Source organism: Osmerus eperlanus, unplaced genomic scaffold (genome assembly GCF_963692335.1).
Source record: "Osmerus eperlanus unplaced genomic scaffold, fOsmEpe2.1 SCAFFOLD_48, whole genome shotgun sequence".
Taxonomy (NCBI): Eukaryota; Metazoa; Chordata; class Actinopteri; order Osmeriformes; family Osmeridae; genus Osmerus; species Osmerus eperlanus.
The window spans coordinates 50,792-65,470 of NW_026911544.1; the positions used below are offsets into that span (position 1 = coordinate 50,792).

A 14,679-nucleotide genomic window follows, 5' to 3' on the forward strand; every position below is an offset into this window, starting at 1 on the left:
TGGAGAGAGGCAACACACACACACAGGTTTGAAAATCAGTCATGATTCAGCAGGAGATCTTCCCTCAGTATCTGACCCTCCTGCTGCAGAAAGAGCACTGAGCTGTCTCCCCCTCCTCTCCCCCATCCTCTCCCTTACCTCCCCCTCCTGTCCTGCCAGTGAAGGCGCAGTAGGCTGGGGATCGATGTCTCCCAAGTCTGGCCTGTCACCCCGGCCTCCCACCGCCAGCCTGTCAATCCCCTTCACTCCCTCTCCTCTCCTCATCCCCCTCTCCTCCTCCCCTCTCTTCTCATCCCCCTCTCCTCTCCTCGTCCCCTCTCTCCTCATCCCCCTCTCCTCTCCTCGTCCCCTCTCTCCTCATCCCCCTCTCCTCTCCTCATCCCCCTCTCCTCCTCCCCTCTCTCCTCATCCCCCCCTCTCCTCATCCCCCTCTCCTCCTCCCCTCTCTCCTCATCCCCCTCTCCTCTACTCATTCCCCTCTCTCCTCATCCCCCTCTCCTCTACTCATTCCCCTCTCCTCCTCCCCTCTCTCCTCCTCCCCTCTCTCCTCATCCCTCTCTCCTCCTCCCCTCTATCATCCCTCTCTCCTCTCTGACGCTCCCTGTCAGCTCCAATCAACTGAAGAAGAAGGTGGACTCCTTTACTTTCTGAAGATCAAAGTCACCTGGGGAGATGAGAGGAGGAGGAGGAGTAGGAGATGAGGACAGGATGAACAGTATGTGTTAAGAACGTTGAGGGGAGAGATGGCATCCAGAAGGGCAGCTGACTAGAAGCTGAACGTGTGTATGTGTGTGAGAGAGACTAACCTGTCTGAGGCACCTTGGCCAGAAGCAGCATCATCCTCCTGTAGTCTGGTTTCTTCAGGTCAGACCTGCACACACACAGCTGTGGTTAGTTGGCTGTGTCAACACACTAACACAAACCTCGCTCTCTCACCAAGACTAAACCACTTCCGCTTTCCTGCACAACTTGTGTATTTGTGGTCGGCACAAAATGTATAGCAACACTGAGGGTTAGGGTTAGGGCTAACTCCACCTCTGGTGTGTTTCCTTATTCTGGTTTGGTGAAAAGATTCCACTTCAAAGAAAACTTAACTCTGAGGTTGAGTAAGTGTACGTCTGTGTGTGTCTGTGTGTGTAAGAGTCTGTGTGTGTGTGTGTGTATGTGAGAGTGTGTGTGTGTGTGTGTGAGCGAGCTGTATATGTATAGGTGTCAGGTTCCAGATGAGGTTCTGGTCCTGAGGTTGATGGTTTAGACATGGCAGCGCTGTGTTTACTGTCTCTCTGGTCTGTCCAACACACCTCTCCCACACCAACACCCTGAGTGTGTGACACTGTGTGCGTGCGTGCGTTACTTACGGTAGCCCAGAGCAGTACTTTTTAAGCAGGAAGTTGGAAAGCTCTTGAAGGATTGGCTGGCTGTGTAGGGCAACAAACTGCTCCCGGCAAACCTGGCAACCCAGAGGGAGAGGAAGAAAGCTCTGAATGAAGCTTAGTAGAAGGGAGGAGGAGGGGGAGGAGCTCCTCTAACTGGGTTGTTGGGTCAGTGCAGGCGGTGCAGGTGGAGGTGAAGTGTCTCGGGCGGCTGGCTCATCTGATAGAGCCTGAACACACCTGCCTTCCTGCTTCACCTCAGCTGTCTGAGTGAGTGAGTGAGTGTGTGTGTGAATGCGTACCTTGTTCATGGTGTCCACAGTAATAGCATGGGTCCAGAAACAGTCATGGACAGATGCAAATGTCACACCAGCCCTGAGAGAGAGAGAACAGAGAAAAGAGTGAAAGAAGATTCTCTACAAGAATAGAGAACAAGCACCTTCTGGAGCCTATGTGTGGCTGTCAGCATCGTGTGTGTGTGTGTGTGTGTGTGTGTACCTGCAGCAGTGCAGGGCTGTCGGCATCGTGTGTGTGTGTGTGTGTGTACCTGCAGCAGTGCAGGGCTGTCAGCATCATGTGTGTGTGTGTGTGTGTACCTGCAGCAGTGCAGGGCTGTCAGCATCATGTGTGTGTGTGTGTGTGTGTGTGTGTGTGTGTACCTGCAGCAGTGCAGGGCTGTCAGCATCATGTGTGTGGAGTCTAGAGAGTGTATGAAGTTGGGAGGGAAGGCGTTCTTCTGCTTCATAGTGTCTGGTCTCCTGCAGACAGAGAGAGAGCAGGGTTACACACAAACACAGACACAGACAGATACACACACATCTAATGATAAAAAGAGCAACTTACTGTTTAGCATCATAGTTGATCGAGAGACAAAGAGTCTGCATGGTGCTATTCAACTGAGGGAGAGGAGGAGGAGGAGAGGAGGAGGAGGAGGAGGAGGAGGAGAGGAAGAGGAAGAGGAGGAGAGGAGGAGGAGAGGAAGAGGAGGAGAGGAAGAGGAGGAGAGGAGGAGAGGAAGAGGAGAGGAAGAGGAGGAGGAGAGGAAGAGGAGGAGAGGAGGAGGAGGAGAGGAAGAGGAGGAGAGGAGGAGGAGGAGGAGAGGAGGAGGAGGAGGAGAGGAGAGGAAGAGGAGAGGAGGAGAAGAGGAGGAGGAGAGGAAGAGGAGGAGAGGAGGAGGAGGAGGAGGAGGAGAGGAAGAGGAGGAGAGGAAGAGGAGAGGAAGAGGAGGATGAGGGTTGGAGAAAAATGGTTACATTAAAAACTGACATGGTTTCTGTTTCCACGGTAATTCATGTATTCATCTGCTTAACCCTGAGGTGTCAGCTATCTGAAGCACCACTGGGTTTTGTCCCAGATCTCCAGGTCCCCCCTCCCCCCCCCTCCTTCCCCCCCTCCTCCCTCCCCCCCCCCTCCTCCCCCCCCTCCCCCCCTCCGACCTGGACAGCTGCTGATCAATATGACCCACTTACTAGCATCAATATGACCCACTTACTAGCATTCCCCAGACATACACACACAGAGCCATCAGTAACTATGGCAACAAGGCATGGTCATCAAGGTGGCGAAAAATTCCTCTAGCCCTAACCCATCACATGATGATGTCAGAGCTGGTCTCTCCTCTCCTCTCCGGGGGTGGTGATAGGGCAGTGTGTGTGTGTGTACCTGGGTGTGGTGATAGGGCAGTGATAGGGCAGTGTGTGTGTGTGTACCTGGGTGTGGCGGGGGTGGTGATAGGGCAGTGTGTGTGTGTGTACCTGGGTGTGGCGGGGGCGGTGATAGGGCTGGATGATTGGCAGGCCCAAGGGTGTGACCCACTCTACCGGCCGCCCTGACTTAGAGATCAGACGAGCACTGTCCGTCAGCCAGTCCTGGAGGAGATAGACAGAGGGTGTCTGGTGAGTGTGTGTCTGGTGTGTGTGTGTCTGGTGTGTGTGTGTCTGGTGAGACCCACTTGGAGGAGGGGAGGGGAGGAGGGGGTAGGGGGGAGGAGAGGGGAGGAGGGGGTAGGGGGGAGGAGAGGGTAGGAGGGGGTAGGGGGGAGGAGAGGAGAGGGGAGGGGATGAGGGGGGAGGAGAGGGGAGAGGAGGAGGGGGTAGGGGGGAGGAGAGGGGAGGGGGGGTAGGGGGGAGGAGAGGGGAGGGGGGGGTAGGGGGGAGGAGAGGGGAGGGGAGGAGGGGGTAGGGGGGAGGAGAGGGGAGGGGAGGAGGGGGTAGGGGGTAGGGGGGAGGAGAGGAGAGGGGAGGGGAGGAGGGGGTAGGGGGGAGGAGAGGAGAGGAGAGGAGAGGGGAGGGGAGGGGAGGAGGGGGTAGGGGGGAGGAGAGGGGGGGAGAGGAGGAGGGAGTAGGGGGGAGGAGAGGACAGAACAGCAGTAGCAGGTCTTAATAGGAACGAATGATGAACACCCCAAACTACTACTTATCTCCTCTTGTCATCAATAAAACGTTTTGTCTCTCTGTGTGTGTGTGTGAGTGTGTGTGTGGGATTTTGTGTGTGTGTAAGCTAGTCATTAATAAAACTTTCTGTCTGGGTCACCTGGGCAGACAGCAGATGTAGGTCGGCATGGAGTGTGTGTGTGTGAGTGTGTGTGTTACCTGGATTTCTCTGGTACCAGTGAACATCTCCTTCAGACTGTTGAACACCTGGTGCACGAGGTAGTGAGATGCCTCCCACAGGTACTCCTACACACATACAGATGACTTTTATACTGTGTATGTGTATAAGTGTAAGGGGTGTTTGAGGTGTGTGTGCGAGGTGAGTGTGAGGTGTGAGATATGTGTGAGGTGAGTGTGAGGTGTGAGATATGTGTGAGGTGAGTGTGAGGTGTGAGATATGTGTGAGGTGAGTGTGAGGTGTGAGATATGTGTGAGGTGAGTGTGCGAGGTGAGTGTGAGGTGTGAGATATGTGTGAGGTGAGTGTGCGAGGTGAGTGTGAGGTGTGAGATATGTGTGAGGTGAGTGTGCGAGGTGAGTGTGAGGTGTGAGATATGTGTGAGGTGAGTGTGAGGTGTGAGATATGTGTGAGGTGAGTGTGAGGTGTGAGATATGTGTGAGGTGAGTGTGAGGTGTGAGATATGTGTGAGGTGAGTGTGCGAGGTGAGTGTGAGGTGTGAGATATGTGTGAGGTGAGTGTGCGAGGTGAGTGTGAGGTGTGAGATATGTGTGAGGTGAGTGTGAGGTGTGAGATATGTGTGAGGTGAGTGTGAGGTGTGAGATATGTGTGAGGTGAGTGTGAGGTGTGAGATATGTGTGAGGTGAGTGTGCGAGGTGAGTGTGAGGTGTGAGATATGTGTGAGGTGAGTGTGCGAGGTGAGTGTGAGGTGTGAGATATGTGTGAGGTGAGTGTGCGAGGTGAGTGTGAGGTGTGCACCCCACCTGAGGGAAGTGCTCGGCCTCTCTCAGTCTCTTCTCTATCTGCAGTCGTCCCCCGTAGCGCGTCACCCCGTACACCACGGTCATCACAGTCTGCTTCACCACCCTCCTGCCCACCACCCCCTCCAGCACCTGCGCCACCTGCACGCCCCGCGCAGCATCCCTGCAGCGGAACACCTCCACCTGCACAAACAAACACACGCCAGGGTGAGGGCCAGGGCGAGGTCCAAGGTCGGGGTCAGGGTGAGGGCCGGGGCCAGGGCGAGGTCCAAGGTCGGGGCCAGGGCGAGGTCCAAGGTCGGGGCCAGGGCGAGGTCCAAGGTCGGGGTCAGGGCGAGGTCCAAGGTCGGGGCCAGGGCGAGGTCCAAGGTCGGGGTCAGGGTGAGGGCCGGGGCCAGGGCGAGGTCCAAGGTCGGGGCCAGGGCGAGGGCCGGGGCCAGGGCGAGGTCCAAGGTCGGGGCCAGGGCGAGGTCCAAGGTCGGGGTCAGGGCGAGGTCCAAGGTCGGGGTCAGGGCGAGGTCCAAGGTCGGGGTCAGGGCGAGGTCCAAGGTCGGGGTCAGGGCGAGGTCCAAGGTCGGGGTCAGGGTCATGGTACCTGCTGGGCCACGCTGCTGTAGACGTCCTGGGGCAGGGGGCAGGGCGCCAGGTTGACAGAGGTGGCTCCCACGACGTCCCGACCCAGAGCTGCGTAGTGCTGCAGCCCGTTACAGGAGCCGTCCTGGGGGGCAAGGGGGGAAAGGGGGGGGGGGTTAGGTGTGTGTTTATGTGTGTGTGTTTAGGTGTGTGAGGCGCTAGCTCACCTGGTGGACTGGCAGGTGTGATATGTACTGGGCAGGGTCAGGTGACCTGGTTGCGTTGGCGATCTCCATACAGCAGCCCAGAGCCTGCCAGGGCTCCTCAGCTTCCATCCACCAACCTCTCCCCTTACACACACACACACACACGCAGAAAGACACACACACATAAAAAACATGTGTGTGTGTCTCCAGGGTCTCTGAGTGTGTGTGTGTGTGTGTGTCGCTGGTCTCACTGTCAGGGGGTGGTCAGCAGAGTCCAGGATGTCCTCCATGAGGCTGTTGGCGTGGTCCAGCCTCTCCTGCAGAGAGCAACGCTTCTTCAGCCCCGTCAGGTTCACCAAGTGAATCTTGACCCAGTCCAGCCCCCGCGGACCCAGCGGACGGCCCTCTGCAAACACCAGGATGGCCCGGGTCACATCGCTGCCCAGGTGGTTGAGGTGTGGGGGAATGGGGTAGGTGCGGCCTCTGAAGTCCATGTTGTGGGGGAACCAGAAGACCTGCTCCCTCAGGTGGTGGGCGATAGACAGCTTGTACAGCGCAGACACTCTCAAGCTGTGCATCTCACTGAGGCGCTTCTTAGCCTGTGGGACCATTAGTAACATGATGCACACACACACACACTCTCCTACACACACACACACTCTCCTACACACACACACTCTCCTACACACACACACTCTCTCCTACACACACACTCTCCTACACACACACACACTCTCTCCTACACACACACTCTCCTACACACACACTCTCCTACACACACACACTCTCCTACACACACACACTCTCTCCTACACACAAACAACCTCTCCTACACACACACTCTCCTACACACACTCTCCTACACACACACTCTCCTACACACACACTCTCCTACACAAACACTCCTACACACACACTCTCCTACACACACACTCTCCTACACAAACACTCCTACACACACACTCTCCTACACACACACTCTCCTACACACACACTCCTACACACACACTCTCCTACACACACACTCCTGCACACACACTCTCCTACACACACACTCTCCTACACACACACTCTCCTACACACACACTCTCCTACACACACACTCTCCTACACAAACACTCCTACACACACACACTCTCCTACACACACACTCCTACACACACACTCTCCTGCACACACACTCTCCTACACACACTCTCCTACACACACACTCTCCTACAAACACAAACTCCTACACACACTCTCCTACAAACACACTCTCCTACACACACACTCTCCTACACACACACTCTCCTACACACACCCTCCTCCACCCACCTTGTTGGCCTGGGTCTTCAGGGTAGCCTTCTGGGCGGGGCTGACTGCGGGGTCTCTGGGGCTGAAGCGGGGTACCTCCGGGCCCTCAGACACGGGCGGGGGCACCGCCAGCTTCTCGTTGCCGCGGTCGTTGAACAAGGAGATGATGACGTCTAGGAGATGCTGGTTGACCCTCCAGGCACAGTTCCCTAGCTGGTTCAGAGAGTCCAGCACGGCGTGCATGCTCTGGGTGGGCGTCCGGTCCAACAGAACCTGCAACATCACGCAACTTTATATATATTAGATTTATACTTACCTTGGTCTGGGTGAATACTCGATTCTGATTGGCGGCAGGGGTGTCCATTATCAGGTGATAATGTACACCTACTAAGTAGTTCCAGCAAAACTGTCTGTTCACCGTTCTCAATGATTGTGCTGGCTACATAGTATGGGCCTGTACAAAGTGTCTGAAATAAGTAACCATAACAACAGGGACGCAGTCAAAGCCTCCGTCTACAATTTTGAAAGACTTTAACAAGCTAACATGTAATTAAAACAATGAGTGACTTCAATATTTCTTTTAACCTATTTGAAAAACTTCAGAATTTTCTGAATTTACTTTCCAATTATAATTAGCTACCGCTTGGAGAATATGTCAACTTTGATGCGGTCATCTCACATCCATTTGCTATTCAACTCGCTCCTGCGGCCATAGGCTACTGTAGCCTAGAACTAGTATAAGGCCAATACTTTGTTCGTGAAAATCTTGATATTGATTTTGGGACAGTGACATGGCTGGTTAACTAGCTAGTCTTCTTGTCAAACATATTGTCAATTAGTTTGTCAACCGTACACAATGTTATTGCCTTTGAATCTTGCTAGCATAACGTTATCTTTATGGCTAATAGCTCAGCCAAAGGAAAGCTGGTGTTGGTTCTATGAGCTGAGCGGACTAGAAATATCAGAGTTGGCAAATTGATTTTGCGAAACGCATGAAAACATAAATTCATGTTTGTAAAAAAAATTTTTTGGGCAAGTGACCGTGGTATAAGCGGGATAATGCCCTTCGAGGTGTACATTATCACCTGATAATGGACTCGGTCAAGCAACCGGGCATTATCCTTACATATTAGATTTATACATACTAGGACTGTTAAAGAATATCCAGGTTAGTGGTCAGCTGGTTCTAAGCCATGTTGAGATGGTGGTCTTGAGGCTGGCACTCACCAGGCCCATGTTAGTACTGGTGTTCATATCACCAGGCGACTCCAATCCATATCCACCACTAATACATATACCTATCCAGTCTTTACACACACACCTCGCTGTGAGACCATGTACACACACACCTCATGCTGGGCTGCTCCACCCGTACGCATGATCTTGGCGGGGGTGAGCAGGTAGCCACCAGAGCGTGTGCTGGTCCAGGGGAGGGGAGGACACAGCATGGGCATCACATAAGAGTCAAACGTCAAGGTCGTTTCCATGGCGTCCAGCTGTATCTGGCTCAGGATGGGGTGGGGCTTGATGAAGCCAACCTGAGGGGGGGGGGGGGGCAGATGGAGACAGATATTTAGACAAATTTAGATTAGATTTCGAAATTAGATTTTTAGAGTGTATTAAAAAACAGGTGCTGGGAAGGCAGGATGTGTTCAGGTGGAGGCAGGGTGTGTTCAGGTGGAGGCAGGGTGTGTTCAGGTGGAGGCAGGGTGTGTTCAGGTGGAGGCAGGTGTGTTCAGGTGGAGGCAGGTGTGTTCAGGTGGAGGCAGGGTGTGTTCAGGTGGAGGCAGGGTGTGTTCAGGTGGAGGCAGGTGTGTTCAGGTGGAGGCAGGGTGTGTTCAGGTGGAGGCAGGGTGTGTTCAGGTGGAGGCAGGGTGTGTTCAGGTGGAGGCAGGTGTGTTCAGGTGGAGGCAGGGTGTGTTCAGGTGGAGGCAGGTGTGTTCAGGTGGAGGCAGGGTGTGTTCAGGTGGAGGCAGGTGTGTTCAGGTGGAGACAGGGTGTGTTCAGGTGGAGGCAGGGTGTGTTCAGGTGGAGGCAGGGTGTGTTCAGGTGGAGGCAGGGTGTGTTCAGGTGGAGGCAGGTGTGTTCAGGTGGAGGCAGGGTGTGTTCAGGTGGAGGCAGGGTGTGTTCAGGTGGAGGCAGGGTGTGTTCAGGTGGAGGCAGGTGTGTTCAGGTGGAGGCAGGGTGTGTTCAGGTGGAGGCAGGGTGTGTTCAGGTGGAGGCAGGTGTGTTCAGGTGGAGGCAGGGTGTGTTCAGGTGGAGGCAGGTGTGTTCAGGTGGAGACAGGGTGTGTTCAGGTGGAGGCAGGGTGTGTTCAGGTGGAGGCAGGGTGTGTTCAGGTGGAGGCAGGGTGTGTTCAGGTGGAGGCAGGTGTGTTCAGGTGGAGGCAGGTGTGTTCAGGTGGAGGCAGGTGTGTTCAGGTGGAGGCAGGGTGTGTTCAGGTGGAGGCAGGGTGTGTTCAGGTGGAGGCAGGGTGTGTTCAGGTGGAGGCAGGGTGTGTTCAGAGGGTGCTTACCTGCTTCACGCTGCGGAAGGTGTACATGTGGTAGAGGATGGGGACCATCTTGCTGTCTGTCTGCTGGGGGTTCAGGATGTTGCTGCGAACCTGCAGGTGTTTCACCATCAGCTCCACCAGGAAGGTGCCCAGCTCCAGCACCAGCATGGGGGGCCACGGGGCGTCGTCCCCCTGGAGGGAGGGCCCTGAGGCCTGGGCAGCTTCCACACGACACCAGTGCTCCCTGGGAAGGGAGGAGGAGGACTGGGGGGAGTGGGGTTATGGACATGTCATATAATGAATGCTTCCTACAGGAGACTGATGCTGTGTGTGTGTGTGTGTTTACCTCTGTGTCCTGGGCCAGCAGGTGTGTGTACTCCTGGTAGACTTGGCCCAGCTTGTGCACCATCCTGCTGTGGTTCCTGTCCTGGACACACAACTTGCTGTGGACCTGCGTCCCCAGAGAGCGAGCCAGGCTGTGCAGAGAGTCCCCCTGGGGTGACATCCCTCGCAGGCTCTGGAGGGAGGGAGGGATAGAGGGATGAGGGAGGGATAGAGGGATGAGGGAGGGATAGAGGGATGAGAAAGGGAGAGAAGGATGAGGGAGGGATAGAAGGATGAGGGAGGGATAGAAGGATGAGGGAGGGATAGAAGGATGAGGGAGGGAGAGAAGGATGAGGGAGGGATAGAAGGATGAGGGAGGGAGAGAAGGATGAGGGAGGGATAGAAGGATGAGGGAGGGATAGAAGGATGATAGAGGAAGATAGACAGAACACAACAGAGGATGAGTAGAAGAGAAAAGACAGAGGTCAGGGTGTGTGTGTGTGAGTGTTTGTGTGTGTGAGAGAGAGAGTGTGTGTGTGTGCTACCTGCATCATGATGCCGGTGTAGTCCTGGTCCTGGAGCAGACACAGGTAGGGGTACAAGCTGGTCTTGAGGTGATGGTGGCTGCTGGAGGCCAGGGCCTGCCTGGTCTCTCTGAAGGCCAGCAGGAGGCTGCTCTGCCACTGGGAGCGCAGCTCACACAACAGCTCCCTCTGCAGGACAGGAGGGGGAGGGAAGGAGGGTTAACCGTGACCACGTTAGTGTGTGTGTGTAGGGTGTGTGTGTGTGTGTAGGGTGTGTGTGTGTGTGTAGGGTGTGTGGGTGTAGGGTGTGTGGGTGTAGGGTGTGTGGGTGTAGGGTGTGTGTACCATCCTGGAGGCGTGGGGAGTGACAGGTTTGCTGCTCTCTACTGACTGGATGGTGACGGTGCAGGCCTGCTCCTCACTGAGCTGCTGCCTGAACTTCCTCTGCAGCTCCGCATGGGAGAACGGCAGCTTAGGGTAGGACGCCTCTCCACGCTGAACACACACACGCACATACACACAGAAACCCACAGTCAGTCAGAAAATGATAATAAATCAGTAAATAGTTGTATAATATTTTTTTAATAAAGTGTCGTTTTCCTGGACAACAGATCCATCACAGGCTTAGAACTGAAGGTAAAGATGTAGGAAAGAGGATAGGTTCACCTGGGTGTAGAAGTCTTTGACCAGAGGAGAGGAGCAGAGAGGCTGGGTGAAGGAGCTGCTGGGCTGGTAGTTTGGCTGGACGGCGTGTACAGCCTTCAGAACCATGTCCTTCTCATCCTGCTTGAACATCACCTTTCTGAACATGCCATCCAGACTCAGACCATCCCCCTCCAGCTGGCTTAGACACCTGCACACGCACATACACACTCACCTACCTGAGGATGATGTTTGTGTGTACCTGAGGATGTTTGTGTGTACCTGAGGATGATGTTTGTGTGTACCTGAGGATGTTTGTGTGTACCTGAGGATGTTTGTGTGTACCTGAGGATGATGTTTGTGTGTACCTGAGGATGATGTTTGTGTGTACCTGAGCAAGATGTTCGTGTGTACCTGAGGATGATGTTTGTGTGTACCTGAGGATGATGTTCGTGTGTACCTGAGGATGATGTTTGTGTGTACCTGAGGATGATGTTTGTGTGTACCTGAGGATGATGTTTGTGTGTATCTGAGGATGATGTTTGTGTGTACCTGAGGATGATGTTTGTGTGTACCTGAGGATGATGTTCGTGTGTACCTGAGGATGATGTTTGTGTGTACCTGAGGATGATGTTTGTGTGTACCTGAGGATGATGTTTGTGTGTATCTGAGGATGATGTTTGTGTGTATCTGAGGATGATGTGTGTGTGTACCTGAAGATGATGTTTGTGTGTATCTGAGGATGATGTTTGTGTGTACCTGAGGATGATGTTTGTGTGTATCTGAGGATGATGTTTGTGTGTACCTGAGGATGATGTTTGTGTGTACCTGAGGATGATGTTTGTGTGTATCTGAGGATGATGTTTGTGTGTATCTGAGGATGATGTTTGTGTGTACCTGAGGATGATGTTTGTGTGTATCTGAGGATGATGTTTGTGTGTACCTGAGGATGATGTTTGTGTGTACCTGAGGATGATGTTTGTGTGTATCTGAGGATGATGTTTGTGTGTACCTGAGGATGATGTTTGTGTGTACCTGAGGATGATGTTTGTGTGTATCTGAGGATGATGTTTGTGTGTACCTGAGGATGATGTTTGTGTGTACCTGAGGATGATGTTTGTGTGTACCTGAGGATGATGTTTGTGTGTATCTGAGGATGATGTTTGTGTGTACCTGAGGATGATGTTTGTGTGTATCTGAGGATGATGTTTGTGTGTACCTGAGGATGATGTTTGTGTGTACCTGAGGATGATGTTTGTGTGTACCTGAGGATGATGTTTGTGTGTACCTGAGGATGATGTTTGTGTGTACCTGAGGATGATGTGCGCGGGGCAGGATGTGATGCGGCCCATGGCCTCCAGGGCAGCAGCGTAGGAGCCCAGGTCTGGCTTCAACCCCGCCTCATCCAGCAGCGTGAAGATACGACGCACGTTACCTAGGTTACCCTGCATGGGACACACACACCATCAGACCTCACACACACACACACACGCACCTACACAGTCCCTCCTCCCCTTCCTCACCCTCTTGGCCCAGGCCCTCATCATGGTGTTATACTCTGCGGTGGTCAGCATGTTGCGTCTCTTCAGACGGCGATGCTGCTCCAGCAGGAAGCGATGAGCCACGTTGACGTCCAGCGCCGCCACACACGCCTCCAGGTAGGACCGTACCGCCGTGGGGCTGTGGCCCTGCTCCCCCCCAGTCCCGGCCCCGGCCCCAGCCCCGGCCCCGGCCTCGGCAAGCTGGTTGATCCGTGCCTGTAGCTCCTGTAGCCCCTCCAGCTCCCTGTCCCAGCTGGCCTCCTCATGCTGCCCAGCCTCCTCCTGTTGCCCAGCCTCCCTAGACACCTCAGCCTTCCTCTGCCCCCCTCCACCTCCAGCCCCTCCACCAGCCCTAGCCTTAGTCTTGACCTTAGTCTTGACCTTAGTGTCTGCTTCAGGCCCTGTCCTCACAATGGCCTCCGCCCCAGCCTCCCTCCCAGCCTCAGCCATCATCCTGGCCTTAGAGGCAGGGTTTTTGGTACTCTTGGTGGTGGGTTTGGAGGTAGTCTTGGAGGTAGTCATGCTGGTGGGCTTGGAGGTAGTCTTGCTGGTGGGCTTGGAGGTAGTCTTGGTGGTGGGCTTGGAGGTGAGGGTGGGGGTCTTGGAGGTGAGGGTGGGGGTCTTGGAGGTGAGGGTCTTGGTGTTCTTCTGCTGGATCCTCTGAAGCTTTGTATTGGTTACCCTCTTCTCCTTGTTCAGTTTCTCCATCCAGCGGCTGGCCTGTTCCTTCCCAAGGGGGCCGCCAGCCCCCCTGGGCTGGCCCCCCACTGGGAGCCTGGCTGGGGCCCCACCTCTGCCTTGCTGGGGGGGTCTGAGGGGCGGGGCCTGGGAGGGTGGGGGTCTGAGGGGCGGGGCCTGGGAGGGTGGGGGTCTGAGGGGCGGGGCCTGGGAGGGTGGGGGTTCCAGGAGGAAGTCACATTGAAGCTGCTGGATCCGGGCTTCTAGGACTGGAGAGGGGGAGAGGGGGAGAGGGGGGAGGGGGAGAGAAGGAGAGAAAAAATTAAGCATTTAACCCTTGTGTTATCTTCGGGTCATTCTGACCCATCAGTCATTGTGACCCACCGTCGTATTGCGACAAATTTACCTCATACAAAAACAAAGTGAAGCATTTTCTTTTAACTGTCGGGCTGTCTCAGACCCCCCACATTGGAATGGTTAAAAGAAAATTATTTTTATTTGTTTTTGTATTGGGTAAAATTGGGTAAACACAACAATGGTTCGTTATGAACCTTTGGGTCATGTGACCCGAAGGCAGCACGAGGGTTAAGTGATCTGATGGAATCTGATGGAATGAAGCTAAGTTAGGAACAAGTAGATTTTACAACAACTGTTTTGTATGTTAACACCACCGTAACATAAACCTAACAAAGGACTAGCTAACTACGTTGTCGACATTTGTTTCCTAGACAGCTTTTAGTTAAATCTTAGGCTATCATGTATCTACTGATAATAGTTAGTCAGGACGCGAACCAGATACATCCGTTCCTACCGTCCAGCAACACCGACTGCTCCCGCGTTCTCTTCCTGCCGTCGGCCGCCCTGGGAAAGACAGCTCGCGCACGGGCCGAGAAATTCTGCCGTTGAAACGTCCACGGGTTCCCTTAGAGGACAACAGACAAACACACAGACATCGTAAAGGCAAGACCCGGTAATCTACTCATCCTGCTTCAAGCAATCAGGCTGGCTGCTAGCCACCGGCTCCTCGGGAGACGAGCCTACCTGCTCGAGCCCGCTCCGCCGCCTCCCGGACGGTGTGACACACGGGACGTCGCCTCGCATGCGACACTCGAAAGACGCTTGTGTCGAGCAGAGCTCGGCCACTCAGACATCGGGGAAAGGCACATAGTCTGAGCAGAGACATGTTGACATGACAGCCGCATTACACCTCTACACACGGGGCTGACATGTTGAAACAGACCAAAGGAATCAAACACAGTGGTGTCAAGTGGAGGCAGGCATTGCTGGAAGATCGCAGATAGAATGATGTAGCTCGAACATGGCTTTAGGCAAATTTTTATTAATCTTAGGTTTTACAGAGTTTACAGAAAATGTAAATATATGGATACTGTATTAAACAATGACCAAATGACTATTAAACTATCCTGTTGGAATTATAGACCAGATTAACTCAGAATTAAAGTTAAACGAATGTGAGTGGGAGGAACTTTCGGTAGTTTTCTCGTGTAATTTCTTCTCAAATGACCCCAGACCAGAACCCCCCACCCCTTGCCCCAAGAGTCCTGTACGGTTTTCGTTTTTCGGAACCGTAACCGAACCACGCAGGCAACATCAATTCCGAGACCGAACCGAAACCCGACATAAGGGCAGATTTTCACC

The 14,679-nt window shown here is 54.0% G+C and overlaps 1 protein-coding gene across 3 annotated transcripts; it reads right to left on the reverse strand.

Annotated features, from left to right (window-relative positions):
• Nucleotides 1-548: 548 nt before the first annotated feature.
• Nucleotides 549-14,282, reverse strand: polrmt (polymerase (RNA) mitochondrial (DNA directed)). Of its 3 annotated transcripts, XM_062455610.1 has the most exons (24): nucleotides 14,062-14,281; nucleotides 13,832-13,942; nucleotides 13,228-13,289; nucleotides 12,325-13,167; nucleotides 12,113-12,246; nucleotides 10,826-11,012; nucleotides 10,505-10,654; nucleotides 10,181-10,348; nucleotides 9,658-9,828; nucleotides 9,333-9,575; nucleotides 8,167-8,355; nucleotides 6,839-7,090; nucleotides 5,773-6,120; nucleotides 5,543-5,665; nucleotides 5,338-5,460; nucleotides 4,746-4,925; nucleotides 3,965-4,051; nucleotides 3,128-3,241; nucleotides 2,217-2,269; nucleotides 2,033-2,131; nucleotides 1,676-1,748; nucleotides 1,359-1,450; nucleotides 807-871; nucleotides 560-664 (listed from the first exon to the last, which is right to left on the reverse strand). In XM_062455610.1, the coding sequence occupies exons 1-24, from the start codon at nucleotides 14,201-14,203 to the stop codon at nucleotides 615-617; spliced, it is 4,059 nt and encodes a 1,352-aa protein (XP_062311594.1). In that variant the 5' UTR covers nucleotides 14,204-14,281; the 3' UTR covers nucleotides 560-614. The 3 variants fall into 3 exon arrangements, 2 of the variants coding, with proteins under 2 accessions (XP_062311593.1, XP_062311594.1); XM_062455609.1 differs by having other exon boundaries at nucleotides 549-664; nucleotides 12,325-13,289; XR_009929447.1 differs by lacking the exons at nucleotides 560-664; nucleotides 807-871 and having other exon boundaries at nucleotides 1,430-1,450; nucleotides 1,676-1,743; nucleotides 2,053-2,131; nucleotides 12,325-13,289; nucleotides 14,062-14,282.
• Nucleotides 14,283-14,679: the final 397 nt, after the last annotated feature.

Coding starts and splice junctions, on each gene's coding strand:
- polrmt (XM_062455609.1), bottom strand. CDS start 14,203: ATGTCTCTGCTCAGACTATGTGCCTTTCCCCGATGTCTGAGTGGCCGA. Junction 13,943..14,061: donor GGCGGAGCGGGCTCGAGCAG/GTAGGCTCGTCT, acceptor TTGTCCTCTAAG/GGAACCCGTGGACGTTTCAA. Junction 2,270..3,127: donor ACCGCCCCCGCCACACCCAG/GTACACACACAC, acceptor CCTCTCCCTCAG/TTGAATAGCACCATGCAGAC.